The sequence below is a fragment of the Xiphias gladius genome, chromosome 5 (assembly GCF_016859285.1).
Source record: "Xiphias gladius isolate SHS-SW01 ecotype Sanya breed wild chromosome 5, ASM1685928v1, whole genome shotgun sequence".
In the NCBI taxonomy this organism is placed as follows: Eukaryota; Metazoa; Chordata; class Actinopteri; order Istiophoriformes; family Xiphiidae; genus Xiphias; species Xiphias gladius.
In genome coordinates, this window is record NC_053404.1 from 8,352,605 (window position 1) to 8,370,104 (window position 17,500).

The 17,500-nt window shown below is 37.4% G+C and overlaps 1 protein-coding gene across 2 annotated transcripts in view; it reads right to left on the bottom strand.

Annotated features, from left to right (window-relative positions):
- Positions 1–13,537: 13,537 nt before the first annotated feature.
- The window catches only part of fen1 (flap structure-specific endonuclease 1), an 11,645-nt gene continuing 7,682 nt past the window's right edge, over positions 13,538–17,500 (bottom strand). For both annotated transcript variants that reach the window (XM_040126838.1, XM_040126837.1), the window contains exons 5-12: positions 17,199–17,262; positions 16,788–16,897; positions 16,121–16,257; positions 15,395–15,461; positions 14,971–15,102; positions 14,719–14,870; positions 14,121–14,235; positions 13,538–13,876 (exon numbers count right to left, since the gene is read on the bottom strand). In XM_040126838.1, the coding sequence (XP_039982772.1) occupies positions 13,799–13,876; positions 14,121–14,235; positions 14,719–14,870; positions 14,971–15,102; positions 15,395–15,461; positions 16,121–16,257; positions 16,788–16,897; positions 17,199–17,262 (855 nt within the window). In that variant the 3' untranslated portion in view covers positions 13,538–13,798. The remainder of the gene's footprint in view (positions 13,877–14,120; positions 14,236–14,718; positions 14,871–14,970; positions 15,103–15,394; positions 15,462–16,120; positions 16,258–16,787; positions 16,898–17,198; positions 17,263–17,500) is intronic.

The following is a 17,500-nucleotide window of genomic DNA, read 5'->3' on the forward strand; positions in this document are numbered from 1 at the left end:
TGACCTTTTTGGATTCGTTGTGAATACCTTCAAAGCATACAGCAAATTGTTGATTTGAAACTTCTTACAGAGAAACGTTCAGCTTGACAACAGTCTTGAATCATGATATAATCTTCATGTAAACATTCAAAACTGGATGTATATGAAGGTTAAAATGACCTTTTTGGATTCTTTGTGTATACCTTCAAGCATATTGTTGATTTTGAAACTTCTTACAGAGAAACGTCCAGCTTGACAACAGTCTCGAATTATATTTCAATGAGAAACCTTCCCTCATTGACCACTATTAAAGTGTAATTTCATTATTAAACGTTTCAAAACTTGAATAAATACGAAGACAAAGGCCATTTTTTTTCGGATATGCATACTTTTCAAGAACACATCATATGTTAACATTAAGTTTCATTCACTGATTTTTTTTCCTTTTTGTTAAAGAGTTTTAAGTAAAACTCAACATGAAAAATTGGATGTACATGAAGGTAAAATGACCTTTTTGTATTCGTTGTGAATACCTTAAAAGCATACAGCAAATTGTTGATTTGAAACTTCTTACAGAGAAAAGTTCAGCATGACAACAATCTTGAATCATGATACACTTTTGGCTACCAGGAGTAAAGGTCAACATGTAAAACTGGATGTATTTGAAGGTTAAAATGACCTTTTTGGATTCTTTGTGTATACCTTCAAGCATATTGTTGATTTCGAAACTTCTTACAGAGAAATGTTCAGCTTGACAACAGTCTTGAATCATATATCAATGAGAAACCTTCCCTCATTGACCACTATTAAAGTGTAATTTCCTGATTAAACGTTTGAAAAGCAAATTGCGGGTTTAATATTATGTGAACTTGAATAAATATGAAGACAAAGGCCACTTTGTTTCAGATATGGATACTTTTCAAGAACACATCATATGTCAACATTAAGTTTCATTTACTGACTTTTGTCATTTTGTTAAAAGAGTTTTAATTAAAGGTCAACATGTAAATTTGGATCTATATGAAGCCTTTTTTGGATTTGTTGTGTATACCTTCAAAGCATACAGTAGGTTGTTGATTTGAAACTTCTTAAAGAGGCATGTTCGGCTTCACAACAATCTTGAATCATGATATAATTTTCGTTTACCAGGAGTAAAGGTCAACATGTAAATATTTTTGATTCTTTATGTATAAAATATACTTTCATATGGTTACAATACAGGCGTACAGTATTCCAAGTTTCAAATTGACATACTGATACATATAAACAGAATAACTGACATATAGGCGAGTAGATAATTCGACTCTTTTTTATGCATATTGCGTCTAATCTTACAGGGGATTTGTGGAACTCCACCTTGTAAGGTGTTTGACCAGGCAGTTTGACCTCCTTGATTACAACCTTGGTCACACTCACCATCTGGCTTCCTAATCCACTGGGACCACTATTCACTGCAGCTACGCTGTTGTAGTTGTTGTAATGGGCGTTTTAGGCCTGTGGGTTCGATCGGGGTTTCTGGAGTTGCATCTGCCAATAACCCGCGCGGTTTCAGGGTGGATCATTTATGGCCTTCTGCCATAAATGTCTATTTTATAGAACATCAGAATTAGAAAGGACCAACCAGTCCTTTTGGTAAATAAAACTTTTGTGTCTGCCATGCCCAATGTTCCACTGTTGCTACACATATTTCGTCGTAAGTAAGTAATGGATAACCTAGTGAGTGTACCACATCGTTAGTTATGCGAAGTCTGGTTTGTGACTGGTACAAAGATATTGGCCCATAGGGCAAGAGGTTTAATAGAGCAACCTTTTTTATTTTCTTTTTTTGTTGCTAGACATGCTGCACTATTGACTAAAGGCATTTGGCTTCCTATGGGGTAAACATCCATGGTTGATTTTTTATCTGTTTTATGTCATGAGTTGCATTTGAGTTCTGCGTCCACACTAGCGCGAATATCGCAATCTATATTTGTTGTGCCTAGCTGAGTAATTTCTTCCCCTTCTACCCTATCAATCAGTTCTGTATCTTCACCTGTCCTCATGGGAAACTGTCCTGTTGTCATAGATAGTACCTTTCTGGTACCCCATGTGGCTCCTGATTCCAGGCAATATACACTCTATCGTCTGCCGTTAACTGCGTGCTTAAACTTCTTTTTACTTTACTTGAATTCTGCACCGGTGGCCTAATTACTGTTAGATGTCCTGTTAGCAGGATAGATGTTCAGTACAGATAGATGTTCTCCATTGACAGCCAATTTTTGGCATTTCAGTTTTGCTAGCTCTGTGGTGTTACACAATTTGATATATGCTTTTGTAGCACTTTTAAGTGTCCAGGTTGTTTTTGAAATTGGATTAGGCCCTCTATGTCTGTGACATTGTGTGTTCGCCCTATCCTACAGCTTCTAATTCCTGTCCTCTTACCACACAAAATGGAAACACTAGTTTTTCAGTTAGTTGTACTGCAGATGGCAAACAAAAACTGTCCTCCTTCAGAGTTTGATTTGACTTCCTTGGGCAGATCGGGTGATGACCATTCCTCCTTCCCCACAGTTTTCTATCTGCCTTACAGCATGGCCGTTTAATCGAACACTTTACTTTTAGCATGTTATTCCATTTTTCCTTTGTGACTTGATGATCTGTTCTGTCTCTATCCCTTCGAAGTTTATTGCTAGCATGCCTCCTATTAACAATACCATAAGCCAATCTATTAGTTTCTTCCTTCCCCTTTTCCTCTCTCCCAGGTACTCTCCTTTAATTTTCAGGTCTCTACATTCCTGATGGCCCTTCTCCAGTGCTCGTTGACTGGTTCTTGGTTTGCCTTGCTGCCAGTCTCTGAGATCTCCTTTCTCCCCGTGGAGCGGAATCACCTGCACCATCAGACTCTCATTTCTGTTTTTCTGTTACTGATTTTCCTGGTTCTTCTGCTTTTCTGCAGTGCTTCAAAGGAATCCAAACCATCTTACGTGGCTCTGACTGTTTGGGTTCTCTCCACCCTTTCCTGAAGGTTTTGACACACACCCAGTCTCCTCGTTTTATTTTGTTCTGAGTCCTCAGTGATTTCGTCACTCCGAGGTTGGATGGTACTTTTTACCTGTTGGAAGATAACTTTGTGGATCTCAGGTAAGTGTTTACAGTAGCTTACTAATTTTGCTTCAAACTGTTCGAGTAGAGGTCCTTTGTAGGGCCTCCTAATGTATGGAACAGGCACAGGTCTTCCTTTAAGCATTTCATGCAGTTTGACTTCTCATGCGCATCAGTGTAAGTGGTAGTGCATCTGTGCTGATGCTGTCAGGTATCCCAAACCTTGGTATCACTTCTCTTGCTGAGAAACTTTGCCACAACCTGAGCATCGTTTTGCCTGGATCCATTTGCTGAATCTGTCTATCACCACTAATATGTACCTTTTGCCATTCACAATCTCAGGAATTATATCCACAAAATCAAGCATTATGTGTTTGAAAGGTCCATCAGGTACTGGGATTTAGTTTTAACATGGTCTTTCCAAAACAATACACTTTAGTACTGCCCAAAAGTTTCTTAGAGCCACTCACCTTAACACAACATATAACAACATAAGACATTTCCCAACAACAAAAATGATAAGAAAAAACTTATAAATTCATTTATTTACGGTGCTATCATGCACTAACATTGTCAATAAAGACAGAAAATGTATTTACAGCAGTATTTGTTGTAAAACTAGCCCACTGGCATTCAATTTGCATATGCACTGCGGGCATAAAAGGTGTGAGGGGTAGGCATATGCCACTGACCCACTAGTGGCATACCATCAGCTAATTTTCAATATTGGCATCACTTGAGAGCTGGTGTCAGCAGAACCTGAGTCAAGTCAGGTTTGTAGGACTGAATCATCTCAGCAGAGGGGAAACCATACACTGTGCTGCTTAAAGCTAAACTGTATCATACAGTGTTCAAGTGAGCCATAATTTAAGGTTGTCATTTATTTCATTTATTTGGCTCCCAGCCAAATATGTGGGAGAGGTTGAATGCTTTTCAGTATCAGACTTTAGAAGAGAATATGGCTATTTCCTGGATGCAGTACGTAACAGTGTAAACACAATTTGTGACGAGCTTGCAAAAATACTAGTAGAAAAGATTAGTTAGTTCATTTTGGGTCAGCACTAGGAAGCTCTTATATCCCTCTTTCTTTGCTGGTCGTGCATGTCTGGCGAGATATACTACTGAGCAACAAATGTCATTTCATCATTGCTTCTATGCTAGCTTTGATACAGAAAATGACTTTTTTGGTTACATTTAGCCTGGTTTTAGAACTTATTTTAAAAACATTATTATTTAGCTTAAAATTAAAAAAAAATAAATATAAAATATTTTTTAACAAATTATTAAAGACAGTAATGCAACACTCAAAGTTAATATTCACACTTGGTAGTTCTGTGACATTCGCTTCCACAAATTTCAGCAAGACATCGCCATGCCAAAATTAGTGGTTAGTGTCACGACTCCTGCAAACTTTGCTTTCAGTGGACATTAAGGCTTAGGACATGTTCTTACATGAGCGCACAACACTGCAGCCATTAATGCACTTGGTGGAAGGATGTAATTTGACTTGTTGGACCCCAGGAAGAATAGCTGACACACTGGTGTTGAGCTAACAGGGATCCTATAATATACTAAACAAAACTTGATGTAGTATAGTGTTTGTGTAGTAGTAGACTCTTTATTAGTAGTAGAATTTTTTATTACCCCAGAGTAGTAATTTCGTTTGCATTGTAGTTCAACAGTTAAAAAAAAAATAAAGTTACTATACCAAAACGATTTTTGGGTGTTGGTTTTCTGACACTCTGTATCTGTTTCACCAGCCATACACATATGACATACCCGTCTGCACTGGAGTTAGCTCCCAAGGTATGTATTCTTGAACTTACATTCTCGAAATGTGATTATTTGAAACTTTAATGGAAGATTACAGTGAAACAACATTCAAGTAATTGTCAAAAAAGGAACGAGAGGTCAGAGCAGCAGCAAAAGGGTTTAATATCCTCTTATCCCAGCAGTCATTGCTACCACATTCCGTCTTGCTACTTTGCCAAAAAACCCAGATCAGTAGAGTGTTGCAATAATGGTTTTCCTTCTGGAAGTTTCTCCCATCTCCACACAGGATCTCTGGAGCTCAGTGACCACTGGGTTCTTGGTCACCTCTCTTACCAAGCCCTTCTCCCCCGATTGCTCAGTTTGGCCAGGCAGCCAGCTCAAGGAAGAGTCCTGGGTGTTCCACACTTCTTCATTTGAAGAAATATGGAGGCCATTGTGCTTTTGGGAACTTTCATTTTAGCATATTTTTTTTGTAGCCTTCCCCAGATCTGTACCTTGAACCATTCCTGTCTCTGAGCTCTGCAGGCAGTTCCTTTGATCTAATGGCTTGGTTTTTGCTGATATGTATTGTCAGCTGTGAGGACCAAATCATGTCCATTCGATTGAATTACCAAAGGCGAACTCCAATCAAGGTGTACAAACATCTCAAAGATGATCAAGAAAAATGGGAGGCACTTGATCTAAACTTCAAGTGACATAGCAAAGGGTCTGAATAACTATGTCAATGTGATGTTTCAGTTTTTCCTTTTTAATAAATTAGCAAAAATATCTATAATTCTGTTTTCGCTTTGTCATTATGGGGTATTGAGTGTAGATTGATGAGGGAATTTTTTATTTTTTATTTTAGCATAAGGCTGCAACATAACAAAATGTGAAAAAAGCAAAGGATTGAATACTTAACCAATCCACTTTAGTTAAATTACTATCCTGTCCATCAACAAATTTTTGTCACAGGGAACACAACATTAATTTTAAAGATTGAATTCTACCATAACTTCCAGAGCTACATTAGCTGTAGCTCTGGAAAAAGGGATATGCTCAGTTCTCTGTTTTTTGGAACGTCTTCCTAACAAACTGTAAAGTACACTAAGCACATTTAATGTTTTCCAAAAATACCCTGCCTCACATTCATAGTTCCACATATTTATACCTGGAGGTTCTACTCTACAATCTATGCTACAATCAAAGGTTCCACAAATTTTGAAGGATGTTATTGTGATGTTCAACATGTAATTACATAATACCAAATGAGAAAAACTGTAGATTTAGATAATATGTATGTATGCATTGGTAGTCAATTTTAGATATTTGGCAGTCCATCTTGAGATCAAAACATTTAGTTTTTTCTCCTAAGTCATTATAGGCTACTTTTATTACTGTCGTTTTTATCATGAATTTGACCTTTAAAGTTTTATATCTTATGTGTATTTTCTTCTGTTATCCAGTTTTTGTCTTATGTATTATGTTTTTAATTTATATAATTTAATTCATATTTTTTCTATATAATTTAAGTAATTTTTATATAATTAATATTATTTATATAAATTTGTATACATTTTCAAGTAAAAGACTTCACAATAATAGGCCGTCTGTGTTATTTATTCTATATATAAAGACGTAGATTCATAATAATAATAGATGTTTATTGATCATTTGATAAATGTCTAAGTAGTAGTTGAAAAGACACTGAAACAATGTCTAGACTAAGACTAGACATATACTAAACTTTAACTTCACAACCCTGAATAACCTTAATCTAAACGTCTACAGACATATAGACGTATATTTGACATCTACTGATCATCTTTTCAATGTCAAATGGCTCAGTGGGGAAAAAACTATATTCCATTGCTGCTGCATTGTTTACCTGGTAGCTGAAATTAAAATTCACTTTCAGGTGATGTTGGGGTGTTTGGCGATTTTTTCAATTTTTGACAATTTGTCCTCATCATAGGCTTGCAGATACAGATGCCCAGGCCTGAAGCTTTTCAGCCCTGGGGTGAAACTGCATTAAACTAATGTGGGACTGTGTCATATATGGAGCACACCAGCGGCCATGTGGCAGAAAAAAGTGTAATATGGATTAACAAACCGTGCACATTTTATGCCAAGTTCTGCCTGTCTGCCCACAACTACATGTCCCCTGTGGAAGCTGCTAAAGCAAAAACTACCATACACTTCAGGAAATTTAGGGTTCAGTGTCGTGCACAAGGAAATTTTGGCAATGTGGACAGGAGGAGCCTGGAATCAAACCACTAACCCTGCAATCAGTGGACAATCCACACTACCACATCAGCCACAGCTTCCCCCAGCAAAAACACTTTTTAAAAGCAAAGCACTATTTTAAAAAATGTAATCTTCTTTGTCGGATTCATCAATGCTGAGAAATGATCTGAAGTCTATAGTATATGAATGTTTAGTGTCATCAGTGTTTCAGAATTCTTTGTACGATTGGTCTGAATTTTGCAAGGTTTCCTTGATTAATCTCTCAATATCTCCTAAAGCTAACTGTTGTTTATTAATGTCTTTTTAAGCATAGCATTTCAGACAGTCATACTAAAGTGTTATTGTGAAAGAGGTTTAAATGCAAAAAAAAGGCTTTCCTTCCTTACTGTGCTGTTACAGGATGGATGCATTATTCAGCAGAACTAACTGTAGCTGCCCTATTATTTCATCTTTGGTATTTATTAAATGTATGAAATTGACAGAGTTGAGCCAAAATAGTTCCAAATATATGTTGATAAAACCATTTGACTCAGGGTTGCCAGGTCTGTGCGGCAAAAACACTAAAAAGGTCAATCAGAACCAACCCAAAAACCAACCCAATGCCAGGACTCAAAATATGCCTCTGCCAAACCATATGGACTTTTAAGCACAGCAGCGTTGCTATCACTCAAGAGTAGCCCAATTCCACAGGAAATCCTGATTTGATTTAATGGATCTCCAGAAATAAAGTTACAGTGTGGATGCATTATTCTGCAGATGTGTTTTCTATTACCTTGCCAAAAACTGCTTTCCTTCCTTTCTCAGACCAAGTGTTACACATATGAAATTCATGGTTTGCCACGGTTTTACTAAGCTGAGTGCAACCCGCATGCACAGAATGTTAAACCTTGCAAATGGTTTAATAATCCGCTCCCACCTAAAAAAAAATTTTCCATTGCCTGACCCTTGGGAGGCCTGCTGTGTCATGCAGCCAAGGTACTTTTTTGTTTGATTTAATCTCTAGTTTGTTTTAATATTTTTATTTATGGACTTGTGTTTTTTAATCAATGTAATGTATCTATTTTGTTTTAGATAAGCCACTGCTGCTTTGTTTTGCCTGGTTTTGTTTTAAATTGCTAAGCCTAGTTTGGCTTTGTTTTAAAGTCTACAGAGATGTGGAAATAAAATTGATATGGTCAGATGAGTCATCCTTCGCCATATTCTCAACAAGTAGGTGAGTGTATGTGTGGCATACACCAAGAGAACAGTACAGGCCTGAATGGTTGACCCCTACAGTGAGGGGATCCAGTGGCTCTGTTATGCTGTGGGGGGCATTTTGCTAGCATGGTTTGGGTCCAATTCTTCCCTTAGGGGGAAGGATCACTGCAAATCAATACAAAGTTGTTCTAAGTGATCACCTTTGTCCTATAATGAAATATTTCTATCTTGATAAAAATCATCTTCCAGGATGATAGTGTCCCCATCCATAGGGTAGGGGGGTTGTTGAATAGTTTGATGAGTATGAAAATGATGTGAATCCTATGAAATGGCCTTCACAGTGATCAGATTTCAACTCAGTTGAAAACCTATGGGAGATTTTGGATTGACGTGTTAGACAGCGCTCTCCACCACCATCAACAAAACACCCAAGGAGGTATATCTCTTGGAATAAGGGTGTTCCATCCCTCCAGTAGAGTTCCAGACACTTCCAGAGACTACAAAGACACTTCATATTGGTTTTTCCTCTAATTTGTCACCTATCTGTAGCTCTTCAGCCAATTTTAGTTCATCCTAAATAGTTTAATTAATATGGTTTTATCTCTATAGGCTGTTTCTTTGTGGTGATTATTTTAGTTTTCAAATGTATCTGAACGGCTGTGATGCTAGCATAACAGTATGTTGTAGCGCAGATGACCCCTACTGATTATTGCGTGCAAGTCACCAAGTATTTCTTTTATTTGTTGATTTATTTTAATTCATTTAATTGCAGTGTTGTGTGTTTCACCAGAGCAGGCCATTAGCTATCTATATTCTATTGCAGCCATTTTAGACACTTAAGGGTGGTAACTTTCATGAGGATCTGCATCCATTGCCGGTCATGCTTGTTTCTTTTCATGAACAACAAAATGCTGTTGCTGCTGCAAGAAATTGTGGGATGGCATCATCTCCTTTCCTTTTTGTAAAGGAAAGTCCAGTGAATCCTATACTAAAGGAAGTAAGATAGGAAGCACTGAATCTCCTTTCCTTAGCATATAGAAAATTTGACCAGCTCTTATTATGGCTTCCAGGTCATTTCACTCAGTTAGGAACCTTCCTTAGCAAGAAGGACTATTCGACCGCAACCATAGATTGTAAATAGCAATATACAAAGTATAGAATCTTGTGGTATCCCTTTAGTTGTTAGCCTTGCAAGTGTCATAGCTCTATGGATGGTAATGCCAGCCTATGACAGTCAGTTGGTCCACCACTTTGGTCCAGGCTAAAATACTGTATCTCAACACCAGACGAATTGCCACGAAATTCTGCAGAGAATGTTTCCCAAACAATGAATACAAATTAGTTTGATCTTCTAACTTTTTGTCTAGCATCGCCATTGACATTTGTGATTTTGCCACTGATGATTTAAACTCATACAGAGCCTATGTTCTTTAAAACACATAAGCAAGAAACTAGTCCTGAGAAAAGTCCAGCTTAATTTAAATTGTTTTTTTGGTTTGTTATGGTCTAAACCCAAACTGTTGAGGCTTTAATAATTGTTATAATATAGATGAGCACAGAGTTGGTTGTAAAAGAGTGATCCTGGGGACTTCACAGCAAATGAGTTTTGGAATTGGGAAATAGTTGTTCAAGTTATCACCACCTTTGTTCACTGGGAACACCTGAGCTACCTTTCATAAGGCTGAAATCCTTTCAAAGTTAGTTTTAAGTACAAAATTCCATATTTTTGTAACTATGTTTCCAGGCATTCTTCAGTTACTTCAGCATCTTGCTCCTTGTGTGTTTTTTCTCATGATCTTCTCCAATTTGTAGTTTTAATGTTCTCCGGTTCAAACCTCAGCTCATTCCTTTTTGCCAGTCATCTTCGGAACCATCACAGCTGGTCCTGCCCAGTTCCTGTTTATTGTTGATACCTGTTCTCTGTGTGGACTACGGCCAAGACTCCCTCACCTGATCAGCTCACCCTGCTCACCAATCTCTGCAAATCTCCACTCATCTACTCCTCAAACAATAACCTCCCAAATCAAAACCCATTACAAATATAATACATTTGTTACTCAACTGCTGTCTCAGAGAGTGTTCTGCATTTTAGGTCCAAGACTAGTTAAACAGAAACAGTATTTGTGAAAACACAATAAGCAAATTTTATAATAAAAAGACTGACTTTGGAAGATATCTAGTAATTTGACTAACTAACACAGACTGCTGAAACCTTTCACAAGCTTCAGATAAACTTTGGAATGCATTTTTGCACAAAACAAGGACTGAGTTTTGTCCCCCATCACTTACACTGAAAGCACATTAGGAAGGGATCGGCTTTAACGGCCAGTAAGAACAGGAGGAAGGATTAGTGGGACAAAACAGTTTCGCTGTTCATATAGGTACCTGACTACTATCTTAAGACAGGCTTGGAAAATTTAGAACCTATTCTTTAAGCTTTTGCATTGTTCAGTTCTTGAAATTAACTTCCAATTCTTCATTCGCCACTGGCATTTGCCATATAACAATATACCATTCAGCTTGTTATACCGGGAAAACGTTGCATGTTAGATAACATATTGCTATAACATGAAAAAGATAAATAATATATTCTTTTAACAGAAAACTTTGTTATAATGTGATAAGTTTTTTTTGTTTGTAATAAGGGGATCTTGTTATAACAAACTTTTTTTGTAACACGATACTGATCCATTTTCCTTTTTTTTTTTGGGAACGGCAGCAATATGCCGTAATATTAGTTGAGTCAAGTGAAATAATATTCAGAAAGCCTGTTCTGTTTAGTGCAGCAGCATTGAGTGCATAATCAATTCAACAATAAAGATGACAAGTTACACTATATTTACAGTCACTGTGATAATCCAACAGAACCCAACTAACCAATTTCCCCTGTGTACTTAAAGTTGTCAGAATTTTCTCAGTGCATTGTACATATCAGTTTACACCCCACCGCTTGTCTTTGGTATTGTCTCTGTTGTTCATCAGCCACACACTGATAAACCTCACTTTCTCAGTCATATTTCATCCAGGAACTAGTGTATAGTGGTGTATACACTAACAAAACATCAATCACTGTGGGAAACTAGACAGAGACAAGTGGTGTCCAGAATAAGGTAATTTTAGCGGTGTGCAGTGAATGTAATGTCCTTGAGGAACTTGTACCACATTCACTGGACCCATGAGCATAAGGACTTAGCTAGGTATGTATTTGGACATTGACACAGTTTTCATCATTTTTACTATGTACACCATTTGAATGGAAGCCATCAAGATGTGATTGAAATGTAGACTTTCAGCTTTTAATTTACAGGGTTTAACAAAAATATCACATTAACTGATTAGGAATTACAAACAATTTTATACAGTCTTCCATTTTCAGAGGTGCAAAAGTAATTGGAGAAACATACATAATTATAAATTTAAGGATTATTTTTATTACTTGGATGAAAATCCTTTGCAGTCAATGACTGCCTGAAGTCCGGAACCCATGGACATCAAATAATGAGTTTCCCTCATTTAGATGCTTTTGCCAGGCCTTTACTACAGCTGCTTTCAGTTGCTGCTTGTTTGTGGGTCTTTTTGCCTTTAGTTTTGCCTTCAGTAAATGAAAAGCATGCTCAGTTGGGTTGAAGTCAGGTGACTGACTTGGCCATTGAAGAATATTCTATTTCTTTGCCTTCATAAGATCTTTGTCTGCTTTTGCAGTATGTTTTGGGTCATTATCCATCTGTACTGTAAAGCACTGTATTACCAGTTTTGCAACATTTGGCTGAATCTGAGCAGATAGTATAGCCCTATGCACTTCAGAATTCATCATGCTACTTCAATCAGCAGTCACATCATCAATAAACACCAGTGACCTAGTTCCATTGGCAGCCATACACACCCATGCGGTATGCTCAGAATCATGAGCTGTTTCTTTCGTTCTCCATATGTCTCTGAAGATTGTCAGTCATCCAGGTCATAGTCTTCTGTAAGTGCTATGCAAAGGCAACTGGACTTGCTTGAAGTTCTTGAAGACATTTCACCTCTCATCCAAAAGGCTTCTTTCCTGAGATCAGCAACACTTGTGATTCTTTGAGGTCGTTGACCCACCCTGCCATCATGTGAGTTGTTGAGGTCGCATGAGGCCTGGTGTGGATGGGTGTTCAGCTGTCCGGGGAGTGAACTTACAACTGCATTGTAGGTGCCTGACCGGTGGTGTCTCAGACCATCTCCTCTGTTTAGTGACGGTTGTTCGAAGCTGACAAAGATGGTTTCTTTCACTCCTCTTTCAAACCATTAGTTTGAAACCGTCACTAAACAGAGGAGGTGGTCTGAGACACCACCTGTCAGGCACCTACAATGCAGTTGTAGGTTCACTCCCCAGACAGCTGAACACCCATCCACACCGGCTGTCATGCGACCTCAATGACTCACATGATGGCAGGGTGGGTCAACGATGCATTTGTCACACTAACAAGGGTGATGAGTGAGTCCAGAGTGATGGGAACATATTCCCATCATTCTGATACGAGTTAATCCTGGTTTCATCCATCCAGAACTGGCAGATTTTTTAAAGATGTTTTCTGGTAATCAAATTGTTGATTTGGCCACTCCTATAGTTTCTGCGATCTGTCTGATCGGTTTGTTTTGTGTTTTCCGGCATAATGATGGCCTCCTTCATTTACATAGACACCTCTTTAGACTGCACGTTGAGAGTTCCCATGAACAGCTACCAAATGCAAATTCAACACTTGGAATCAACTCCAGACCTTTTATCTGCTTGATTTGTCATGAAATAATGAGGGGACAAGCCAGATCTGGCCATGAAACTGATTGTCAGTCAACTGTCCAATTATTTTTGAGCCTCTGAAAATGAGGGACTATATATAAAACTGGCTGTAATTCCTAAACAGATAATGCAATATTTTTGTTAAAATGTTTTGCATGAAAGCTGAATTAAAGCTTAAAGTTTACACTTCAATCATATCTCGATGGCTTCATTCCAAATCCAATGTGGTGGTGTACAGAGGCATAATTTAAAAAATGATGTCACCGTCCAAATACTTATGTACCTAAGTGTTTGTAATGTCTGCCACTGGCAGTACATGTAAGGACAAATGTGTGTAATCAATTACTTTTATTTAGGAGTTAAACTGTATGTACCATTTGTAAACCCCACATATGAAACCAAATGTTTTCTCTGGAAAAAGAAGTTAATATGATGTGAGCCATGCACATACTCTCAAAACTGTCAATTAACCCCCAACTGAGCATATGAAAATAAAATGACAAGTTGCTGTCCAAAAACACTTCCTTACTTTTATTCCGTAATAGCAAACACACTTTGACAAAACCCTTAAACATTAGCTTGAAATTTTTTTTTGGTCATGTGTAACAGTTTTTCAGCTGAACTAAACATTACACACAACCTCCTATTGTGTTGTAGCTTCTTCCTACCTCAACTGGACCTCTATGTTCCTTTTTTATACTTTTCATTTAGTAACTGTTATTCATTACAATAATTACTTCTCAAAGGAATCAATGGATCACTGTGTTTATTCTATTTGACCTTCCTAAATTTGCTCAGTGTTGCTCCAGTCTTCTGCTTTTTCTTTGCCGATCCTTTTATCTCAGGTTCCTAAGACAAAAGAAATATAACAAGAAAAAGAAAAACAGCGTCAGGAAAATGTTTTAATATACACTGGAATCAAATTAAAGCAGCTTATTTACCTACTTACCTTACTCTTTAAGGACTAAAAGAATCTGACAAGGAATATGACACATAACATACGATTGTAGGGGGTTAAATCAATAACTGGTTAAGTCCAATCATTCAATCATTTTGGAAACACGCAGGGAAACTGTAATTTTCCTAAATGTACCTTCCGTTTGGATGACAGAGATCCAGTGACAGAGAAGAAAGAGTCCAGTCGTCCTTGTGTGCTGCCCTGCCGACTCTTTACAATCTTCTTATAGCCATTACGAATCCTGTCCTCACTGCAAGTAGATACACAAATAAATTAATCAATAAATAAAAAGCTGCATTCCATCCTTTACGCAATGTAATTTTCATTGGAAATTTCCTTCAAATATTTTAAAAAAAGCAAAAACAAGAATGTGAGGAAGCAATTAAGACTAAACAAGTAACAAGACAACTGACAACTAAGACTAAGCCAAGACAACTAAGACAAGTGACTATAAAGTAGCTCTAAATAAAAATGGAATATGCACATAACCTCATAGTATATTTAAAAAGGTAGTCTTCAAGTGATGCCAGGATGATAAACTCTGCCTGTACATGCTCTACATTGCAGTCTAGAGCTCAAATGTTATATAACCAGTTGTTCTGGACATTCAGTCACTTTGAGAACCAACGTCATGGCCATCACCATCCATCATCATTGCAAGAAAACTCAAACAAGTCAAGTGGATGAATCCAACATGCAGCAATGTCATAAAAAGGGTCCGCTGATGCTTCACCTAAACTGTTTCTCATTACACATAAACTGGACCAGTCCCTGCTCATCTGGCTCACTCCACTTCAGCTCCACTGAGGAACAATCCACCACTTCTGGCTTCAAAAACAAACTCCTGGCCTCTTTGTACAGCCAGCCTTCTGGAACAGGGTGCTTCTATATGAAGGCAAGACACACACACACACACACACACAGGATCAGAACCAAACCTTGTTCGTGTGGTTGAACGACAGGGTTGTAGCAAACATAAACTTACGCTGTGGTCAATGTTTTCTAGGATTTCCTCAATGCAGCCGTGCTGTCTGATCAGGTCGATGGCTCTCTTGGGACCGATCCCCTTGATGGTCCCACAGTAGTCACAGCCCAGCAGAATACACAGGTCTATGAACTTGGATGGACAAGGGATAGAAGAAGCAGTTAGCGTGTTAAAGAGCTAAATATTACTCCCGGTGTACGTTGATCAACTGCAGTTCTAATTACCAGGAGAGTATTGTGACATTCTGTGAAAAACTGGCATGGCATGCTGTCTCCGCACTGTAGGGTGACAGTTTGCAGAGTGCAAAATCAGCATGATAAAACCAGAAGTGGTTGTTGAATTTTACCCCGGATGAAAAATTATACTCTAGATTATACAGAATAATGATTTGCTTTACCTTTATCGAAGTCAGAAAAAACTCTACCTGTTCATTGGTCAAGCCAGTGTCTTGCAGGATATGACTGAAGTGGAACTCTTGGATAGGGAGTTTCCTGAAACAAATAAATTCCTTTATGTATTATCAAGTGCATAAATTAAGACATTGCTAGTAAATGTAATGACTATAATTTGTGTTGTAACACTGTGCATATTCTTTCCTCGTCCAAATATACACAACTATCCAAACTCAAATGATTTTATAGTAAGACAGGATGATTATAATACATTTTAGGTTCCTACTGGCTCATGGTGAAACAAACAATTTGCCATCATAAAAGTTGCACCATACAAGTACAAGTACAAGTAAAACAGATGATAAAAGGTATGGGGCAGAGCTACTATTTTGAATAGTATTGACTGTAGTATTTGTAGCATGTTTGAAGTATTTCTCTGAACTTATTCAGAGCTAGTGGGACAACTCAACAACATTGCCATCATTACAATAGAACATTCTGAGCTGTGATAACAAGTAATTTGGGCACATTTTGCCTAAAAACAATTACGGACAATAAAATCCAATCAAATCTATTGCAGATTACATTTTATCATTATCAAGTATAGAAATAAAATTCATTCATAGGTTACACCAAAAGTTGCACCAGAACTAACACTGGAACCAAAACAAGGGAAAACATCAAGTCAACTCCACAGTCCAAACATCTTTGTAATACAGTCTAACAGTGGAAAATCAATAATGTAGGTGTAACATTACTTTGCTTCACTGGCAGTGAGGTGTCTGAGAAGAACATTTGTACCAAAGGTCAGCCCGTCCATATCCTCTGTTGCTGTGGCAAACACCTTCCCTGCTTTGACCAGAGCGGCACAACTGGCTTCGGCCTCACATGGAGCCTACAATACAAAACACATCAAATTACATTTTGACATAATTATTTACCCAGACCTGTCCCGTTGCAATTGATTTCTCTGATATGGGGAAAACACTTTAGTTGCCAAGCATACTATATAACAGAGTCATTTTAAAAAGAAGAGGCATTTCATTGAACTACATTAACTCCAAATTTACTTTAGTTTTTCTCCACATATATTGAGGTTGAGGATATTCCTGTTCTGGTGTCAAAGCAAGAACAAAAATATAATTTTTAAGGACTTTTTTCCAAATTGTAATTCATGAACATCCTGTACTTTATAGTGCAAAAAAATGTAGGTCTTACACATTTTATGGTTTAACATTATATTTTATGTTTTTCAGGGCCTTTGAAGCCTATTCTAACAAAAAAAACTAACTGGGACAGAAGTGTTAAAACTGTTAAACTACCAGGGGAAGGATTCCTCCAAACTGGTGAGCAAAAATCACTCTCATTACAAATGTGGAAATATTAAAACAGCAAGAGTTGAAGTAAATCAAATCTTGATCCAACCTCGATGTAGGGCACTCCCATTAGGGCCAGCAGCTTTTTGCACTCATCATTATGCTGTTTGGTGACCTTTACCAGACGCTTGGTGAATTTGTCAATATTGTCTTGTTCCCCTGGGTTGAGAAAAGAAAATTAGACATTTTAATCTCTACTGTGTAAATAAAGCTTATTGTACAAAAAATAAGATTGGTCACGTGGTTTTATACTTCTGCCAATTTGCTTAAAAAACAAATATAAAAAAAAAACAAAAAAAAAAACCAAACAAACAACAACAAAAAACAGATCTTGATCACTGGAAAAAATTCATTTGTTTGCCCCATTAGTAGGGTCAGGGCTTTCATAAAAGCATAGCAGAATAAATTCAGACTGGCACAAATCCTGACTGTAGTTCAAGTGTGAAAAGTTAAATTTTACCCATTTCCTGAGCTTGAGCAAGCATCTTCTCAGCTTCTGCCCTCCTCTCCCCTCTCTTCTCCAGCTGGGGGTGAAGAGAAGAGCAAACACAGGGTAAGAGAAAGAGGAAGCAAAAGACATATGATGTAAGTTACAAATATAAAAAATAATTCATTATTTTAAATGGGAGGGTGAGAACAAATCTAAGAGTCTGTATAATTGTTATGCAACATATTTTGCCCATTTTTATCACTAAATAGATTATTTAAATATATACAGTTTTCAAATATTTTTGCATTTACTGATGTATCAGACAAATAACA